Source organism: Saccoglossus kowalevskii, chromosome 1 (assembly GCF_978046115.1).
Source record: "Saccoglossus kowalevskii chromosome 1, keSacKowa6.1, whole genome shotgun sequence".
NCBI classification, from domain to species: Eukaryota; Metazoa; Hemichordata; class Enteropneusta; family Harrimaniidae; genus Saccoglossus; species Saccoglossus kowalevskii.
The window spans coordinates 9,688,980-9,709,058 of record NC_140641.1 but is presented as its reverse complement, the minus strand read 5'-3'; the positions used below and the strand labels follow the sequence as shown (position 1 = coordinate 9,709,058).

Genomic DNA, 20,079 nt, shown 5'->3' with positions numbered 1-20,079 from the left:
TGGTGGAATCTTTACAAATAAGCAATTTATATTTGTAGTTGTGGCATACAATCTCTGCTATAATGATCATTGTGAAATTTTTTTCTAATTTGGGATATGTATAATCTAAAAGCCGATAACAAAAGAAATGACTGGAAATTGGCGAGAGCTATATTTGAAAACACACACACACTGGAACCTTCTTATAACGAACTCTTTGGGGACATACAGTTAGTTTGTTATAGTGAAGTGTTCACTATAATGAAATACATAATACATTGAGATTATTGTGGACGAGAGTCGTGCAATGTGTTTATTATATATATATATTCGTCATCACATACTACGCAATACAATACAAATAATATGATGCCATTTCAGTAAATTTCAGTAGTGATTTATTGCCTTGCGTTGCCCCTACCTGATATTTGGCAAGTTAAAAATCTAACCAATGTCGGGTATTTATCGAGGCTTTCCACAACCACGTGCGGATTCAGGGGGAGGCGTGCCAGGCGCCCCACTCAGCCCGCAAAAAGACGAAGCAATGGACAAACCCAGCTCTCCGACGAAGGTGCGCGGACGTGCTTACATATACAGGTATGACTAGACTAGAAACATATAGAGGTGAGGCACAGATACGGTGGCGGGTTTTAGCGGGGAACATCACACATTGTACAACATGACACATTCTTGAAACCACTAACCAGCAGCATTTCATATTGTTTGTCAGAATAAGCAATACTGTAACAGATAATATCTTAACAATAAAAAAACATTGTCTTGAAATGCAAAAATATGATATATGAAAGTAAAGTAAATCGACATGTATATGGTTCTCATGGACAGCTGTTCTCGTCACTGTTGTCTCCACAGTCGTCTTGACCATTACAGAATAGTGTATTACTGATACACGTGCCAGATGACGCACACAGGAAGTGGGGGAAACATTCATTCCATGTTATACCTTATAAGAAATAAAACTAATTTAATAATTGGGCGTAGTGATAAGAAAGGCAGTAAGCTGGAATATTATACTTTTGATATTCAAGACGATGATGTGGTAAATGGCCGTCAATCGTTGCGATATGTTGTTAAAAATAATTTAAATATCACATAGCATATATTTATTCATTAAAGCGCTGTGGTCGTCGCGCAGCACGTGTTCGAATTTCATGTAAATAAACCGTATTTTACACGTGTTGTATACGTCGCTATGAGTTCCATATCGAACAGGGCGCGGCACGACGACTGCCGCCCTTGACTGAGTAAAAATGTAATTTGGGAAATATGCAAAGCAAACGATGTTCGCTGTAAACTGGGTCTACACTCATCAACACCAGGGGCATGTGCTATTCATTCGAAAAAAAACACATTTAAAAAAAAAAAAAGAATTCCACCTGGGCATTTGTCTTCGTCTTCTTGATCAGGACAGTCGTGTTCTCCATCACAACGATCTGAACGTGGAAGACATTGCCCAGATACGGGACATTCATATCCAACCTGACACGAACCTAGAAACCAAACCAGTTCGTGATATTTGTTTAGTTTAGTATTCATGTTAGCGGGACGGAGTAGGTTAACAGCAATATGCATTGGTAAGTGTTCGAACGTGCAATGACATGCGTATTAAAGCGAGAGGGTCGTCACCTGCGCACGCGCGGAAATTGAGTTCCAAGCGACGATAACAACACACGCTAAAAACGCAAAAGCTCATGGGTAGACGCTTGTTTGTAAACAATGAAACGCTATGGCCACCTGACGCTTGCACAGGTGACGACTCTCATTTCTCATTACATCTAACTAACATTACGATACATCGTAATTCAATGCAACACACATAGCAATGCACGTTCCCATTCGGGTTTCATCTTTAGGACATATACGTACATTGCAGTTCATCGCTGTCATCACCACAGTCATCAATTCCATCGCACTGCCACGCATTCGGTATACAGCGTCCATTTGTACAATCGAAATGAGGAGAACACGTTGCTGTGTGTATGAATATACATATATTCAATTGGTAGTGAGCAAAGTACACACAATGGACGTTTGCACGTTGACGTTGATTGATGAATATTGGAACAAACTCGTAGTATAATTCGATATTGTGATGAATACTTATATAATGAAGTTAAATTATGCGAATTAGCTGGCAATCTGACTAAAATTCGATGTAAAATATATATTGTTATTAGGTTTTCAAGACACATGTCTTGGAAACCTTTTGTAATTGTTATGTTTTTTATTATTATTAGGTTTTCAAGACACATGTCTTGGAAACCTTTTGTAATTGTTATGTTTTTTATTATTAGGTTTTCAAGACACATGTCTTGGAAACCTATTGTAATCGTTATGTTTTTAGGTTTTCAAGACACATGTCTTGGAAACCTTTTGTAATTGTTATGTTTTTTATTATTATTATTATTATTATTATTATTAGGGTTTCGAGCCCATTTGGTCGAAACCCTATTGTAATTGTTCCGTTTATTATTATTATTATTATTATTAGGGTTTCGAGCCCATTTGGTCGAAACCCTTTTGTAATTGTTCCGTTTATTAGGGTTTCGAGCCCATTTGGTCGAAACCCTTTTGTAATTGTTCCGTTTATTATTATTAGGGTTTCGAGCCAATTTGGTCGAAACCCTATTGAAATTGTTCCGTTTATTATTATTATTATTATTATTATTATTATTATTCTTCCGCCTAAATTTTTGGTCACGCTTTATGTCAACACCGTTGGACCGATCAGTTCCATACTTGCCACAATGGTAAAGCTGTATGAGATCTGGTGCATATCCTAAGTTCAGACACATAGGTCACATGACCAGGCCGCCATCTTGGATTAAAGGCGAAATTTTCAATGCCGAATTGCGCACCTTTCTGAGGGTCTGAGTGCTCCAATTTTTTTATGATAGTAGCAGTGCGACAAGGGCTACAAATTTCATCAAAAAAAACTTTAGCGGTCACGTGACTTTTTTTTTTAGAATTTTTTTAAATTTTGTTTTGCATCTCATTTGCATAATTTTCGACAAATCAACTAACCCTGAATAACTTTGAAAGATCATATGACATAGTATTTAATTCCAAAATATGGAAGTCCAGGCGAAAAGCCGTTTTTTATAAGAAGATTTTAGAATGTTTTTTCATATTTTTTTGTTCTTTTATATGGTCACGTGACCTCATTTTATAGACATAATTGCAATATCTTAAGCACTGTTACAGATAGGAACATGCAACCAGTGCAATATTGAAGTGATGGTACATGAAATTCTACTAACAAACAAGATGACCATATATGGTCATGTGATCTCATTAAATATGCATAAATGTAATATATCAAGCACTGTTACAGATAGGGACATGCAACCTGTGCAATATCGAAGCTATAAGACACGAGATGTTACTAACTAATGTGATGACCATATATGGTCATGTGACTTCATTAAATATGCATAATTGAATTATCTGAAGCACTGTTACTGACATGAACATGCAACCTGTGCAAAATCGAAGCTGTGGGACATGAGATGTGAGTAACTAATGTGATGACCGTATATGGTCATGTGACTTCATTAAATATGCATAATTGAATTATCTCAAGCACTGTTACAGATAGGAACATGCAACCAGTGCAATATTGAAGCTATTGCACAACAGAAGTGACTAACATATCCGATGACCATATATGGTCATGTGACCTCATCAAATAAGCATAAATGTAATAACTCAAGCACTATTACAGACGGGAACATGCAACCTGTGCAATATCGAATCTATGGAACAAGAGATGTGACTAACTAATGTGATGACCATATATGGTCATGTGACCTCATCAAATATGCATAAATGTTATATCTCAAGCACTGTTACAGATAGGAACATGCAACCAATGCAATATTGAAGTTATTGCACAACAGAGCTGACAAAAAATATCAGATGACCATATATGGTCATGTGACATCATTAAATATGCAAGATTGTAATACCTTAAGCACTGTTACAGACAGGAACATGTAACATGTTTAGTATGAAGGCCATGCAATTTCCTTTAATATATTATTGTCAATGATGCTGATTTTGGAACGCTGCTAATAAGTCAGTGGGCTCGAAACCCGACATTGCTGCAACGCAGCTATATTTATTATTATTATTATTATTATTATTCTTCCGCCTAAATTTTTGGTCACGCTTTATGTCAACACCGTTGGACCGATCAGTTCCATACTTGCCACAAAGGTAAAGCTGTATGAGATCTGGTGCATATCCTAAGTTCAGACACATAGGTCACATGACCAGGCCGCCATCTTGGATTAAAGGCGAAATTTTCAATGCCGAATTGCGCACCTTTCTGAGGGTCTGAGTGCTCCAATTTTTTTACGATAGTAGCAGTTCGACAAGGGCTACAAATTTCATCAAAAAAAACTTTAGCGGTCACGTGACTTTTTTTTTTAGAATTTTTTTAAATTTTGTTTTGCATCTCATTTGCATAATTTTCGACAAATCAACTAACCCTGAATAACTTTGAAAGATCATATGACATAGTATTTAATTCTAAAATATGGAAGTCCATGCGAAAAGCCGTTTTTTATAAGAAGATTTTAGAATGTTTTTTCATATTTTTTTGTTCTTTTATATGGTCACGTGACCTCATTTTATAGACATAATTGCAATATCTCAAGCACTGTTACAGATAGGGACATGCAACCTGTGCAATATCGAAGCTATAAGACACGAGATGTTACTAACTAATGTGATGACCATATATGGTCATGTGACTTCATCAAATATGCATAAATGTAATAACTCAAGCACAGTTACAGACGGGAACATGCAACCAGTGCAATATTGAAGTGATGGTACATGAAATTTTACTAACAAACAAGATGACCATATATGGTCATGTGACCTCATTGAATATGCATAAATGTAATATATCAAGCACTGCAAGAGTTAGGGACATGCAACCTGTGCAATATCGAAGGTATGGGTCAAGAGATGTGACTAACTAATGTGATGACCATATATGGTCATGTGACTTCATTAAATATGCATAATTGAATTATCTCAAGCACTGTTACTGACATGAACATGCAACCTGTGCAAAATCGAAGCTGTGGGACATGAGATGTGAGTAACTAATGTGATAATCGTATATGGTCATGTGACGTCATTAAATATGCATAATTGTAATATCTCAAGCAGAATCACAGATTGAGACATGCAACCTATGCAATATCGAAGCTATGAGACAAGAGATGTGGCTAACTAATGTGATGACCATATATGGTCACGTAATTTCATCAAATATGCATAAATGTAATAACTCAAGCACTGTTACAGATAGGAACATGCAACCAGTGCAATATTGAAGCTATTGCACAACAGAAGTGACTAACATATCCGATGACCATATATGGTCATGTGACCTCATCAAATAAGCATAAATGTAATAACTCAAGCACTATTACAGACGGGAACATGCAACCTGTGCAATATCGAATCTATGGAACAAGAGATGTGACTAACTAATGTGATGACCATATACGGTCATGTGACCTCATCAACTATGCAAAAATGTTATATCTCAAGCACTGTTACAGATAGGAACATGCAACCAATGCAATATTGAAGTTATTGCACAACAGAGCTGACAAAAAAACATCAGATGACCATATATGGTCATGTGACATCATTAAATATGCGAGATTGTAATACCTTAAGCACTGTTACAGACAGGAACATGTAACATGTTTAGTATGAAGGCCATGCAATTTCCTTTAATATATTATTGTCAATGATGCTGATTTTGGAACGCTGCTAATAAGTCAGTGGGCTCGAAACCCGACATTGCTGCAACGCAGCTATATTTATTATTATTATTATTATTATTATTATTATTCTTCCGCCTAAATTTTTGGTCACGCTTTATGTCAACACCGTTGGACCGATCAGTTCCATACTTGCCACAATTGTAAAGCTGTATGAGATCTGGTGCATATCCTAAGTTCAGACACATAGGTCACATGACCAGGCCGCCATCTTGGATTAAAGGCGAAATATTCAATGCCGAATTGCGCACCTTTCTGAGGGTCTGAGTGCTCCAATTTTTTTATGATAGTAGCAGTGTGACAAGGGCTACAAATTTCATCAAAAAAAACTTTAGCGGTCACGTGACTTTTTTTTAAAGAATTTTTGTAAATTTTGTTTTGCATCTCATTTGCATAATTTTCGACAAATCGACTAACCCTGAATAACTTTGAAAGATCATATGACATAGTATTTATTTCCAAAATATTGAGTCCAGTCGATAAGCCGTTTTTTATAAGAAGATTTTAGAATGTTTTTCCATATTTTTTTGTTCTTTTACATGGTCACGTGACCTCATTTTTTAGACATAATTGCAATATCACAAGCACTGTTACAGATAGGAACATGCAACCAGTGCAATATTGAAGTGATGGTACATGAAATTCTACTAACAAACAAGATGACCATATATGGTCATGTGATCTCATTAAATATGCATAAATGTAATATATCAAGCACTGTTACAGATAGGGACATGCAACCTGTGCAATATCGAAGCTATAAGACACGAGATGTGACTAACTAATGTGATGACCATATATGGTCATGTGACTTCATCAAATATGCATAAATGTAATAACTCAAGCACAGTTACAGACGGGAACATGCAACCAGTGCAATATTGAAGTGATGGTACATGAAATTTTACTAACAAACAAGATGACTATATATGGTCATGTGACCTCATTGAATATGCATAAATGTAATATATCAAGCACTTCAAGAGTTAGTTACATGCAACCTGTGCAATATCGGAGGTATGGGTCAAGAGATGTGACTAACTAATGTGATGACATTACATGGTCATGTGACTTCATTAAATATGCATAATTGAATTATCTCAAGCACTATTACAGATAGAAACATGCAACCTGTGCAAAATCGAAGCTATGGGACATGAGATGTGAGTAACTAATGTGATGACCGTATATGGTCATGTGCCGTCATTAAATATGCATAATTGTAATATCTCAAGCAGAATCACAGATAGAGACATGCAACCTATGCAATATCGGAGCCATGTGACAAGAGATATGACTGACTAATGTGATGACCATATATGGTCATGTAACTTCATCAAATATGCATAAATGTAAGAACTCAAGCACTGTTACAGATAGGAACATGCAACCAGTGCAATATTGAAGCTATTGCACAACATAAGTGACTAACACATCCAATGACCATATATGGTCATGTGACCTCATCAAATATGCATAAATGTTATATCTCAAGCACTGTTACAGATAGGAACATGCAACCAGTGCAATATTGAAGCTATTGCACAACAGAAGTCACTAACATATCTGATGACCATATATGGTCATGTGACCTTATCAAATAAGCATAAATGTAATAACTCAAGCACTATTACAGACGGGAACATGCAACCTGTGCAATATCGAATCTATAGAACAAGAGATGTGACTAACTAATGTGATGACCATATATGGTCATGTGACCTCATCAAATATGCATAAATGTTATATTTGAAACACAGTAACAGATAGAAACACACAACCTGTGCAATATCGAAGCTATGAGACAAGATATGTGACTAACACATCTGATGCCCATACACGGTCATGTGACATCGTTAAATATGCATAAATGTAATAACTCAAGCACTGTTACAGACGGGAACATGCAACCTGTGCAATATCGGATCTATGGAACAAGAGATGTGACTAACTAATGTGATGACCACATATGGTCATGTGACCTCATCAAATATGCATAAATGTTATATCTCAAGCACTGTTACAGATAGGAAAATGCAACAATGCAATATTGAAGTTATTGCACAACAGAGCTGACAAAAACATCTGATGACCATATATGGTCATGGGACATCATTAAATATGCAAGATTGTAATACATTAAGCACTGTTACAGACAGGAACATGCAACATGTTTAGTATGAAGGCCATGTAATTTCCTTTAATATATTATTGTCAATGATGCTGATTTTGGAACGCTGCTAATAAGTCAGTGGGCTCGAAACCCGACATTGCTGCAACGCAGCTATATTTATTATTATTATTCTTCCGCCTAAATTTTTGGTCACGCTTTATGTCAACACCGTTGGACCGATCAGTTCCATACTTGCCACAATGGTAAAGCTGTATGAGATCTGGTGCATATCCTAAGTTCAGACACATAGGTCACATGACCAGGCCGCCATCTTGGATTAAAGGCGAAATTTTCAATGCCGAATTGCGCACCTTTCTGAGGGTCTGAGTGCTCCAATTTTTTTATGATAGTAGCAGTGCGACAAGGGCTACAAATTTCATCAAAAAAAACTTTAGCGGTCACGTGACTAATTTTTTTCTAGAATTTTTTTAATTTTCTTTTGCATCTCATTTGCATAATTTTCGACTAATCAACTATCCCTGAATAACTTTGAAAGATCATATGACATAGTATTTAATTCCAAAATATGAAGTCCAGGCGATAAGCCGTTTTTTAGAAGAAGATTTTAGAATGTTTTTTCATATTTTTTTTGTTCTTTTATATGGTCACGTGACCTCATTTTATAGACATAATTGCAATATCTCAAGCACTGTTACAGATAGGAACATGCAACCAGTGCAATATTGAAGTGATGGTACATGAAATTCTACTAACAAACAAGATGACCATATATGGTCATGTGATCTCATTAAATATGCATAAATGTAATATATCAAGCACTGTTACAGATAGCGACATGCAACCTGTGCAATATCGAAGCTATAAGACACGAGATGTGACTAACTAATGTGATGACCATATATGGTCATGTGACTTCATCAAATATGCATAAATGTAATAACTCAAGAACAGTTACAGACGGGAACATGCAACCAGTGCAATATCGAAGCTGTGAGACAAGAAATGTGACTAACAAATGTGATGACCATATATGGTCATGTAACTTCATCAAATATGCATACATGAAATAACTCAAGCACTGTTACAGACATGAACATGCAACCTGTGCAAAATCGAAGCTATGGGACATGAGATGTGAGTAACTAATGAGATGACCGTATATGGTCATGTGACGTCATTAAATATGCATAATTGTAATATCTCAAGCAGAATCACAAATAGAGACATGCAACATATGCAATATCAAAGCTATGAGACAAGAGATGTGACTAACTAATGTGATGACCATATATGGTCATGTAACTTCATCAAATATGCATAAATGTAGTAACTCAAGCACTGTTACAGATAGGAACATGCAACCAGTGCAATATTGAAGCTATTGCACAACAGAAGTGACTAACACATCTGATGACCATATATGGTCATGTGACCTCATCAAATATGCATAAATGTTATATCTCAATCACTGTTACAGATAGGAACATGCAACCAGTGCAATATTGAAGCTATTGCACAACAGAAGTGACTAACATATCCGATGACCATATATGGTCATGTGACCTCATCAAATAAGCATAAATGTAATAACTCAAGCACTATTACAGACGGGAACATGCAACCTGTGCAATATCGAATCTATGGAACAATAGATGTGACTAACTAATGTGATGACCATATATGGTCATGTGACCTCATCAAATATGCATAAATGTTATATGTCAAGCACTGATACAGATAGGAACATGCAACCAGTGCAATATTGAAGTTATTGCACAACAGAAGTGACCGACACATCCGATGTCCATATATGGTCATGTGACATCATTAAATATGTATGATTGTAAAACATTAAGCACTGTTACAGACAGGAACATGTAACATGTTTAGTATGAAGGCCATGCAAATCCATTAATATATTCTTGTCGATGATGCTGGTTTTGGAACGCTGCTAATAAGTCAGTGGGCTCGAAACCCGACATTGCTGCAACGCAGCTATATTTAGGGTTTCGAGCCCATTTGGTCGAAACCCTTTTGTAATTGTTCCGTTTATTATTATTATTATTATTATTATTATTATTATTCTTCCGCCTAAATTTTTGGTCACGCTTTATGTCAACACCGTTGGACCGATCAATTCAATACTTGCCACAATGGTAAAGCTGTATGAGATCTGGTGCATATCCTAAGTTCAGACACATAGGTCACATGACCAGGCCGCCATCTTGGATTAAAGGCGAAATTTTCAATGCCGAATTGCGCACCTTTCTGAGGGTCTGAGTGCTCCAATTTTTTTATGATAGTAGCAGTGCGACAAGGGCTACAAATTTCATCAAAAAAAACTTTAGCGGTCACGTGACTTTTTTTTTTAGAATTTTTTTAAATTTTGTTTTGCATCTCATTTGCATAATTTTCGACAAATCAACTAACCCTGAATAACTTTGAAAGATCATATGACATAGTATTTAATTCCAAAATATGGAAGTCCAGGCGAAAAGCCGTTTTTTATAAGAAGATTTTAGAATGTTTTTTCATATTTTTTTGTTCTTTTATATGGTCACGTGACCTCATTTTATAGACATAATTGCAATATCTCAAGCACTGTTACAGATAGGAACATGCAACGAGTGCAATATTGAAGTGATGGTACATGAAATTCTACTAACAAACAAGATGACCATATATGGTCATGTGATCTCATTAAATATGCATAAATGTAATATATCAAGCACTGTTACAGATAGGGACATGCAACCTGTGCAATATCGAAGCTATAAGACACGAGATGTGACTAACTAATGTGATGACCATATATGGTCATGTGACTTCATCAAATATGCATAAATGTAATAACTCAAGCACAGTTACAGACGGGAACATGCAACCAGTGCAATATTGAAGTGATGGTACATGAAATTTTACTAACAAACAAGATGACCATATATGGTCATGTGACCTCATTGAATATGCATAAATGTAATATATCAAGCACTGCAAGAGTTAGGGACATGCAACCTGTGCAATATCGAAGGTATGGGTCAAGAGATGTGGCTAACTAATGTGATGACCATATATGGTCATGTGACTTCATTAAATATGCATAATTGAATTATCTCAAGCACTGTTACAGATAGAAACATGCAACCTGTGCAAAATCGAAGCTGTGGGACATGAGATGTGAGTAACTAATGTGATGACCGTATATGGTCATGTGACGTCATTAAATATGCATAATTGTAATATCTCAAGCAGAATCACAGATAGAGACATGCAACCTATGCAATATCGAAGCTATGAGACAAGAGATGTGGCTAACTAATGTGATGACCATATATGGTCATGTAATTTCATCAAATATGCATAAATGTAATAACTCAAGCACTGGTACAGATAGGAGCATGCAAACAGTGCAGTATTGAAGGTATTGCCCAAGGAAGGTGACTAACATATCCGATGACCATATATGGTCATGTGACCTCATCAAATATGCATAAATGTTATATCTCAAGCACTGTTACAGATAGGAACATGTAACCAGTGCAATATTGAAGTTATTGCACAACAGAGGTGACTAAAATATTCAATATCCGTATATGGTCATGTGACCTCATCAAATATGCATACATATAATAACTCAAGCTCTGTTTCAGACAGGAGCATGCAACAAGTACAGTATTGAATGTACTACACAAGGAAGGTGACTAACATATCCTATGACCATATATGATCATGTGACATCATTAAATATGCATTAATGTAATAACTCAAGCACTGTTACAGACGGGAACATGCAACATGTGCAATATCGAAGCTATGAGACGAGAGATGTGACTAACTAATGTGATGGCCATATATGGTCATGTGACATCATTAAATATGCAAGATTGTAATACCTTGAGCACTGTTACAGACAGGAACATGTAACATGTTTAGTATGAAGGCCATGCAATTTCCTTTAATATATTATTGTCAATGATGCTGATTTTGGAACGCTGCTAATAAGTCAGTGGGCTCGAAACCCGACATTGCTGCAACGCAGCTATATTTAGGGTTTCGAGCCCATTTGGTCGAAACCCTATTGTAATTGTTCCGTTTATTATTATTATTATTATTATTATTATTATTATTCTTCCGCCTAAATTTTTGGTCACGCTTTATGTCAACACCGTTGGACCGATCAGTTCCATACTTGCCACAATGGTAAAGCTGTATGAGATCTGGTGCATATCCTAAGTTCAGACACATAGGTCACATGACCAGGCCGCCATCTTGGATTAAAGGCGAAATTTTCAATGCCGAATTGCGCACCTTTCTGAGGGTCTGAGTGCTCCAATTTTTTTATGATAGTAGCAGTGCGACAAGGGCTACAAATTTCATCAAAAAAAACTTTAGCGGTCACGTGACTAATTTTTTTCTAGAATTTTTTTAATTTTCTTTTGCATCTCATTTGCATAATTTTCGACTAATCAACTATCCCTGAATAACTTTGAAAGATCATATGACATAGTATTTAATTCCAAAATATGAAGTCCAGGCGATAAGCCGTTTTTTAGAAGAAGATTTTAGAATGTTTTTTCATATTTTTTTTGTTCTTTTATATGGTCACGTGACCTCATTTTATAGACATAATTGCAATATCTCAAGCACTGTTACAGATAGGAACATGCAACCAGTGCAATATTGAAGTGATGGTACATGAAATTCTACTAACAAACAAGATGACCATATATGGTCATGTGATCTCATTAAATATGCATAAATGTAATATATCAAGCACTGTTACAGATAGCGACATGCAACCTGTGCAATATCGAAGCTATAAGACACAAGATGTGACTAACTAATGTGATGACCATATATGGTCATGTGACTTCATCAAATATGCATAAATGTAATAACTCAAGCACAGTTACAGACGGGAACATGCAACCAGTGCAATATTGAAGTGATGGTACATGAAATTTTACTAACAAACAAGATGACCATATATGGTCATGTGACCTCATTGAATATGATTAAATGTAATATATCAAGCACTGTAAGAGTTAGGGACATGCATCCTGTGCAATATCGGAGGTATGGGTCAAGAGATGTGACTAACTATTGTGATGACCATATATGGTCATGTGACTTCATTAAATATGCATAATTGAATTATCTCAAGCACTGTTACAGATAGAAACATGCAACCTGTGCAAAGTCGAAGCTATGGGACATGAGATATGAGTAACTAATGTGATGACCGTATATGGTCATGTGCCGTCATTAAATATGCATAATTGTAATATCTCAAGCAGAATCACAGAGAGAGACATGCAACCTATGCAATATCGAAGCTATGTGACAAGAGATATGACTAACTAATGTGATGACCATATATGGTCATGTAACTTCATCAAATATGCATAAATGTAATAACTCAAGCACTGTTACAGATAGGAGCATGCAACCAGTGCAATATTGAAGCTATTGCACAACAGAAGTGACTAACACATCCGATGACCATATATGGTCATGTGACCTCATCAAATATGCATAAATGTTATATCTCAAGCACTGTTACAGATAGGAACATGCAACCAGTGCAATATTGAAGCTATTGCACAACAGAAGTGACTAACATATCCGTTGACCATATATGGTCATGTGACCTCATCAAATAAGCATAAATGTAATAACTCAAGCACTATTACAGACGGGAATATGCAACCTGTGCAATATCGAATCTATGGAACAAGAGATGTGACTAACTAATGTGATGACCATATATGGTCAGGTGACCTCATCAAATATGCACAAATGTTATATCTCAAGCACTGTTACAGATAGGAACATGCAACCAATGCAATATTGAAGTTATTGCACAACAGAGCTGAAAAAAACATCCGATGACCGTATATGGTCATGGGACATTATTAAACATGCAAGATTGTAATACCTTAAGCACTGTTACAGACAGGAACATGTAACATGTTTAGTATGAAGGCCATGCAATTTCCTTTAATATATTATTGTCAATGATGCTGATTTTGGCACGCTGCTAATATGTCAGTGGGCTCGAAAACCGTCATTGCTGCAACGCAGCTATATTTAGGGTTTCGAGCCCATTTGGTCGAAACCCTTTTGTAATTGTTCCGTTTATTATTATTATTATTATTATTAGGGTTTCGAGCCCATTTGGTCGAAACCCTTTTGTAATTGTTCCGTTTATTATTATTATTATTATTATTATTATTATTATTCTTCCGCCTAAATTTTTGGTCACGCTTTATGTCAACACCGTTGGACCGATCAGTTCCATACTTGCCACAATGGTAAAGCTGTATGAGATCTGGTGCATATCCTAAGTTCAGACACATAGGTCACATGACCAGGCCGCCATCTTGGATTAAAGGCGAAATTTTCAATGCCGAATTGCGCACCTTTCTGAGGGTCTGAGTGCTCCAATTTTTTTATGATAGTAGCAGTGCGACAAGGGCTACAAATTTCATCAAAAAAAACTTTAGCGGTCACGTGACTTTTTTTTTTAGAATTTTTTTAAATTTTGTTTTGCATCTCATTTGCATAATTTTCGACAAATCAACTAACCCTGAATAACTTTGAAAGATCATATGACATAGTATTTAATTCCAAAATATGGAAGTCCAGGCGAAAAGCCGTTTTTTATAAGAAGATTTTAGAATGTTTTTTCATATTTGTTTGTTCTTTTATATGGTCACGTGACCTCATTTTATAGACATAATTGCAATATCTCAAGCACTGTTACAGATAGGAACATGCAACCAGTGCAATATTGAAGTGATGGTACATGACATTCTACTAACAAACAAGATGACCATATATGGTCATGTGATCTCATTAAATATGCATAAATGTAATATATCAAGCACTGTTACAGATAGGGACATGCAACCTGTGCAATATCGAAGCTATAAGACACGAGATGTGACTAACTAATGTGATGACCATATATGGTCATGTGACTTCATCAAATATGCATAAATGTAATAACTCAAGCACAGTTACAGACGGGAACATGCAACCAGTGCAATATTGAAGTGATGGTACATGAAATTTTACTAACAAACAAGATGACCATATATGGTCATGTGACCTCATTGAATATGCATAAATGTAATATATCAAGCACTGCAAGAGTTAGGGACATGCAACCTGTGCAATATCGAAGGTATGGGTCAAGAGATGTGGCTAACTAATGTGATGACCATATATGGTCATGTGACTTCATTAAATATGCATAATTGAATTATCTCAAGCACTGTTACAGACATGAACATGCAACCTGTGCAAAATCGAAGCTGTGGGACATGAGATGTGAGTAACTAATGTGATGACCGTATATGGTCATGTGACGTCATTAAATATGCATAATTGTAATATCTCAAGCAGAATCACAGATAGAGACATGCAACCTATGCAATATCGAAGCTATGAGACAAGAGATGTGGCTAACTAATGTGATGACCATATATGGTCATGTAATTTCATCAAATATGCATAAATGTAATAACTCAAGCACTGTTACAGATAGGAACATGCAACCAGTGCAATATTGAAGCTATTGCACAACAGAAGTGACTAACACATCCGATGACAATATATGGTCATGTGACCTCATCAAATATCCATAAATGTTATATCTCAAGCACTGTTACAGATAGGAACATGCAACCAGTGCAATATTGAAGCTATTGCACAACAGAAGTCACTAACATATCCGATGACCATATATGGTCATGTTACCTCATCAAATAAGCATAAATGTAATAACTCAAGCACTATTACAGACGGGAACATGCAACCTGTGCAATATCGAATCTATGGAACAAGAGATGTGACTAACTAATGTGATGACCATATATGGTCATGTGACCTCATCAAATATGCATAAACGCTATATTTGAAACACAGTAACAGAAAGAAACACATAAACTGTGCAATATCGAAGCTATGAGACAAGATATGTGACTAACACATCTGATGCCCATACACGGTCATGTGACATCATTAAATATGCATAAATGTAATAACTCAAGCACTGTTACAGACGGGAACATGCAACCTGTGCAATATCGAATCTATGGAACAAGAGATGTGACTAACTAATGTGATGACCACATATGGTCATGTGACCTCATCAAATATGCATAAATGTTACATCTCAAGCACTGTTACAGATAGGAAAATGCAACCAATGCAATATTGAAGTTATTGCACAACAGAGCTGACAAAAACATCTGATGACCATATATGGTCATGGGACATCATTAAATATGCAAGATTGTAATACCTTAAGCACTGTTACAGACAGGAACATGCAACATGTTTAGTATGAAGGCCATGCAATTTCCTTTAATATATTATTATCAATGATGCTGATTTTGGAACGCTGCTAATAAGTCAGTGGGCTCGAAACCCGACATTGCTGCAACGCAGCTATATTTATTATTATTATTCTTCCGCCTAAATTTTTGGTCACGCTTTATGTCAACGCCGTTGGACCGATCAATTCAATACTTGCCACAGTGGTAAAGCTATATGAGATCTGGTGCATATCCTAAGTTCAGACACATAGGTCACATGACCAGGCCGCCATCTTAGATTAAAGGCGAAATTTTCAATGCCGAATTGCGCACCTTTCTGAGGGTCTGAGTGCTCCAATTTTTTTATGATAGTAGCAGTGCGACAAGGGCTACAAATTTCATCAAAAAAAACTTTAGCGGTCACGTGACTTTTTTTTTTAGAATTTTTTTAAATTTTGTTTTGCATCTCATTTGCATAATTTTCGACAAATCAACTAACCCTGAATAACTTTGAAAGATCATATGACATAGTATTTAATTCCAAAATATTGAGTCCAGGCGATAAGCCGTTTTTTATAAGAAGATTTTAGAATGTTTTTCCATATTTTTTTTGTTCTTTTACATGGTCACGTGACCTCATTTTTTAGACATAATTGCAATATCTCAAGCACTGTTACAGATAGGAACATGCAACCAGTGCAATATTGAAGTGATGGTACATGAAATTCTACTAACAAACAAGATGACCATGTATGGTCATGTGATCTCATTAAATATGCATAAATGTAATATATCAAGCACTGTTACAGATAGGGACATGTAACCTGTGCAATATCGAAGCTATAAGACACGAGATGTGACTAACTAATGTGATGACCATATATGGTCATGTAACTTCATCAAATATGCATAAATGTAATAACTCAAGCACAGTTACAGACGGGAACATGCAACCAGTGCAATATTGAAGTGATGGTACATGAAATTTTACTAACAAACAAGATGACTATATATGGTCATGTGACCTCATTGAATATGCATAAATGTAATATATCAAGCACTGCAAGAGTTAGTTACATGCAACCTGTGCAATATCGGAGGTATGGGTCAAGAGATGTGACTAACAAATGTGATGACCATATATGGTCATGTGACTTCATTAAATATGCATAATTGAATTATCTCAAGCACTGTTACAGATAGAAACATGCAACCTGTGCAAAATCGAAGCTATGGGACATGAGATGTGAGTAACTAATGTGATGACCGTATATGGTCATGTGCCGTCATTAAATATGCATAATAGTAATATCTCAAGCAGAATCAAAGATAGAGACATGCAACCTATGCAATATCGAAGCTATGTGACAAGAGATATGACTAACTAATGTGATGACCATATATGGTCATGTAACTTCATCAAATATGCATAAATGTAATAACTCAAGCACTGTTACAGATAGGAACATGCAACCAGTGCAATATTGAAGCTATTGCACAACAGAAGTGACTAACACATCCGATGACCATATATGGTCATGTGACCTCATCAAATATGCATAAATGTTATATCTCAAGCACTGTTACAGATAGGATAATGCAACCAGTGCAATATTGAAGCTATTGCACAACAGAAGTGACTAACATATCCGTTGACCATATATGGTCATGTGACCTCATCAAATAAGCATAAATGTAATAACTCAAGCACTATTACAGACGGGAATATGCAACCTGTGCAATATCGAATCTATGGAACAAGAGATGTGACTAACTAATGTGATGACCATATATGGTCAGGTGACCTCATCAAATATGCACAAATGTTATATCTCAAGCACCGTTACAAATAGGAACATGCAACCAATGCAATATTGAAGTTATTGCACAACAGAGCTGAAAAAAACATCCGATGACCGTATATGGTCATGGGACATTATTAAATATGCAAGATTGTAATACCTTAAGCACTGTTACAGACAGGAACATGTAACATGTTTAGTATGAAGGCCATGCAATTTCCTTTAATATATTATTGTCAATGATGCTGATTTTGGAATGCTGCTAATATGTCAGTGGGCTCGAAACCCGACATTGCTGCAACGCAGCTATATTTATTATTATTATTATTATTATTCTTCCGCCTAAATTTTTGGACACGCTTTATGTCAACACCGTTGGACCAATCAGTTTCATACTTGCCACAATGGTAAAGCTGTATGAGATCTGGTGCATATCCTAAGTTCAGACACATAGGTCACATGACCAGGCCGCCATCTTGGATTAAAGGCGAAATTTTCAATGCCGAATTGCGCACCTTTCTGAGGGTCTGAGTGCTCCAATTTTTTTATGATAGTAGCAGTGCGACAAGGGCTACAAATTTCATCAAAAAAAACTTTAGCGGTCACGTGACTTTTTTTTTTAGAATTTTTTTAAATTTTGTTTTGCATCTCATTTGCATAATTTTCGACAAATCAACCAACCCTGAATAACTTTGAAAGATCATATGACATAGTATTTAATTCCAAAATATTGAGTCCAGGCGATAAGCCGTTTTTTATAAGAAGATTTTAGAATGTTTTTTCATATTTTTTTTGTTCTTTTATATGGTCACGTGACCTCATTTTATAGACATAATTGCAATATCTTAAGCACTGTTACAGTTAGGAACATGCAACCAGTGCAATATTGAAGTGATGGTACATGAAATTCTACTAACAAACAAGATGACCATATATGGTCATGTGATCTCATTAAATATGCATAAATGTAATATATCAAGCACTGTTACAGATAGGGACATGCAACCTGTGCAATATCGAAGCTATAAGACACGAGATGTTACTAACTAATGTGATGACCATATATGGTCATGTGACTTCATCAAATATGCATAAATGTAATAACTCAAGCACAGTTACAGACGGGAACATGCAACCAGTGCAATATTGAAGCTATTGCACAACAGAAGTGACTAACACATCCGATGACCATATATGGTCATGTGACCTCATCAAATATGCATAAATGTTATATCTCAAGCACTGTTACAGATAGGAACATGCAACCAGTGCAATATTGAAGCTATTGCACAACAGAAGTCACTAACATATCCGATGACCATATATAGTCATGTGACCTCATCAAATAAGCATAAATGTAATAACTCAAGCACTATTACAGATGGGAACATGCAACCTGTGCAATATCGAATCTATGGAACAAGAGATGTGACTAACTAATGTGATGACCATATATGGTCATGTGACCTCATCAAATATGCATAAATGTTATATTTGAAACACAGTAACAGATAGAAACACACAACCTGTGCAATATCGAAGCTATGAGACAAGATATGTGACTAACACATCTGATGCCCATACACGGTCATGTGACATCATTAAATATGCATAAATGTAATAACTCAAGCACTGTTACAGACGGGAACATGCAACCTGTGCAATATCGAATCTATGGAACAAGAGATGTGACTAACTAATGTGATGACCACATATGGTCATGTGACCTCATCAAATATGCATAAATGTTATATCTCAAGCACTGTTACAGATAGGAAAATGCAACCAATGCAATATTGAAGTTATTGCACAACAGAGCTGCAAAAACATCTGATGACCATATATGGTCATGGGACATCATTAAATATGCAAGATTGTAATACATTAAGCACTGTTACAGACAGGAACATGCAACATGTTTAGTATGAAGGCCATGCAATTTCCTTTAATATATTATTGTCAATGATGCTGATTTTGGAACGCTGCTAATAAGTCAGTGGGCTCGAAAC

At 35.9% G+C, this 20,079-nt stretch overlaps 1 protein-coding gene across 1 annotated transcript in view; it reads right to left on the bottom strand.

The window, feature by feature from the left end:
- Nucleotides 1–263: 263 nt before the first annotated feature.
- LOC146750353 (uncharacterized) overlaps nt 264–20,079 on the bottom strand; it is a 179,993-nt gene continuing 160,177 nt past the window's right edge. Inside the window, exons 6-8 of the mRNA XM_085498669.1 lie at nt 1,867–1,971; nt 1,377–1,490; nt 264–943 (exon numbers count right to left, since the gene is read on the bottom strand). Coding sequence (XP_085354795.1) covers nt 816–943; nt 1,377–1,490; nt 1,867–1,971 — 347 coding nt within the window. The 3' untranslated portion in view covers nt 264–815. The remainder of the gene's footprint in view (nt 944–1,376; nt 1,491–1,866; nt 1,972–20,079) is intronic.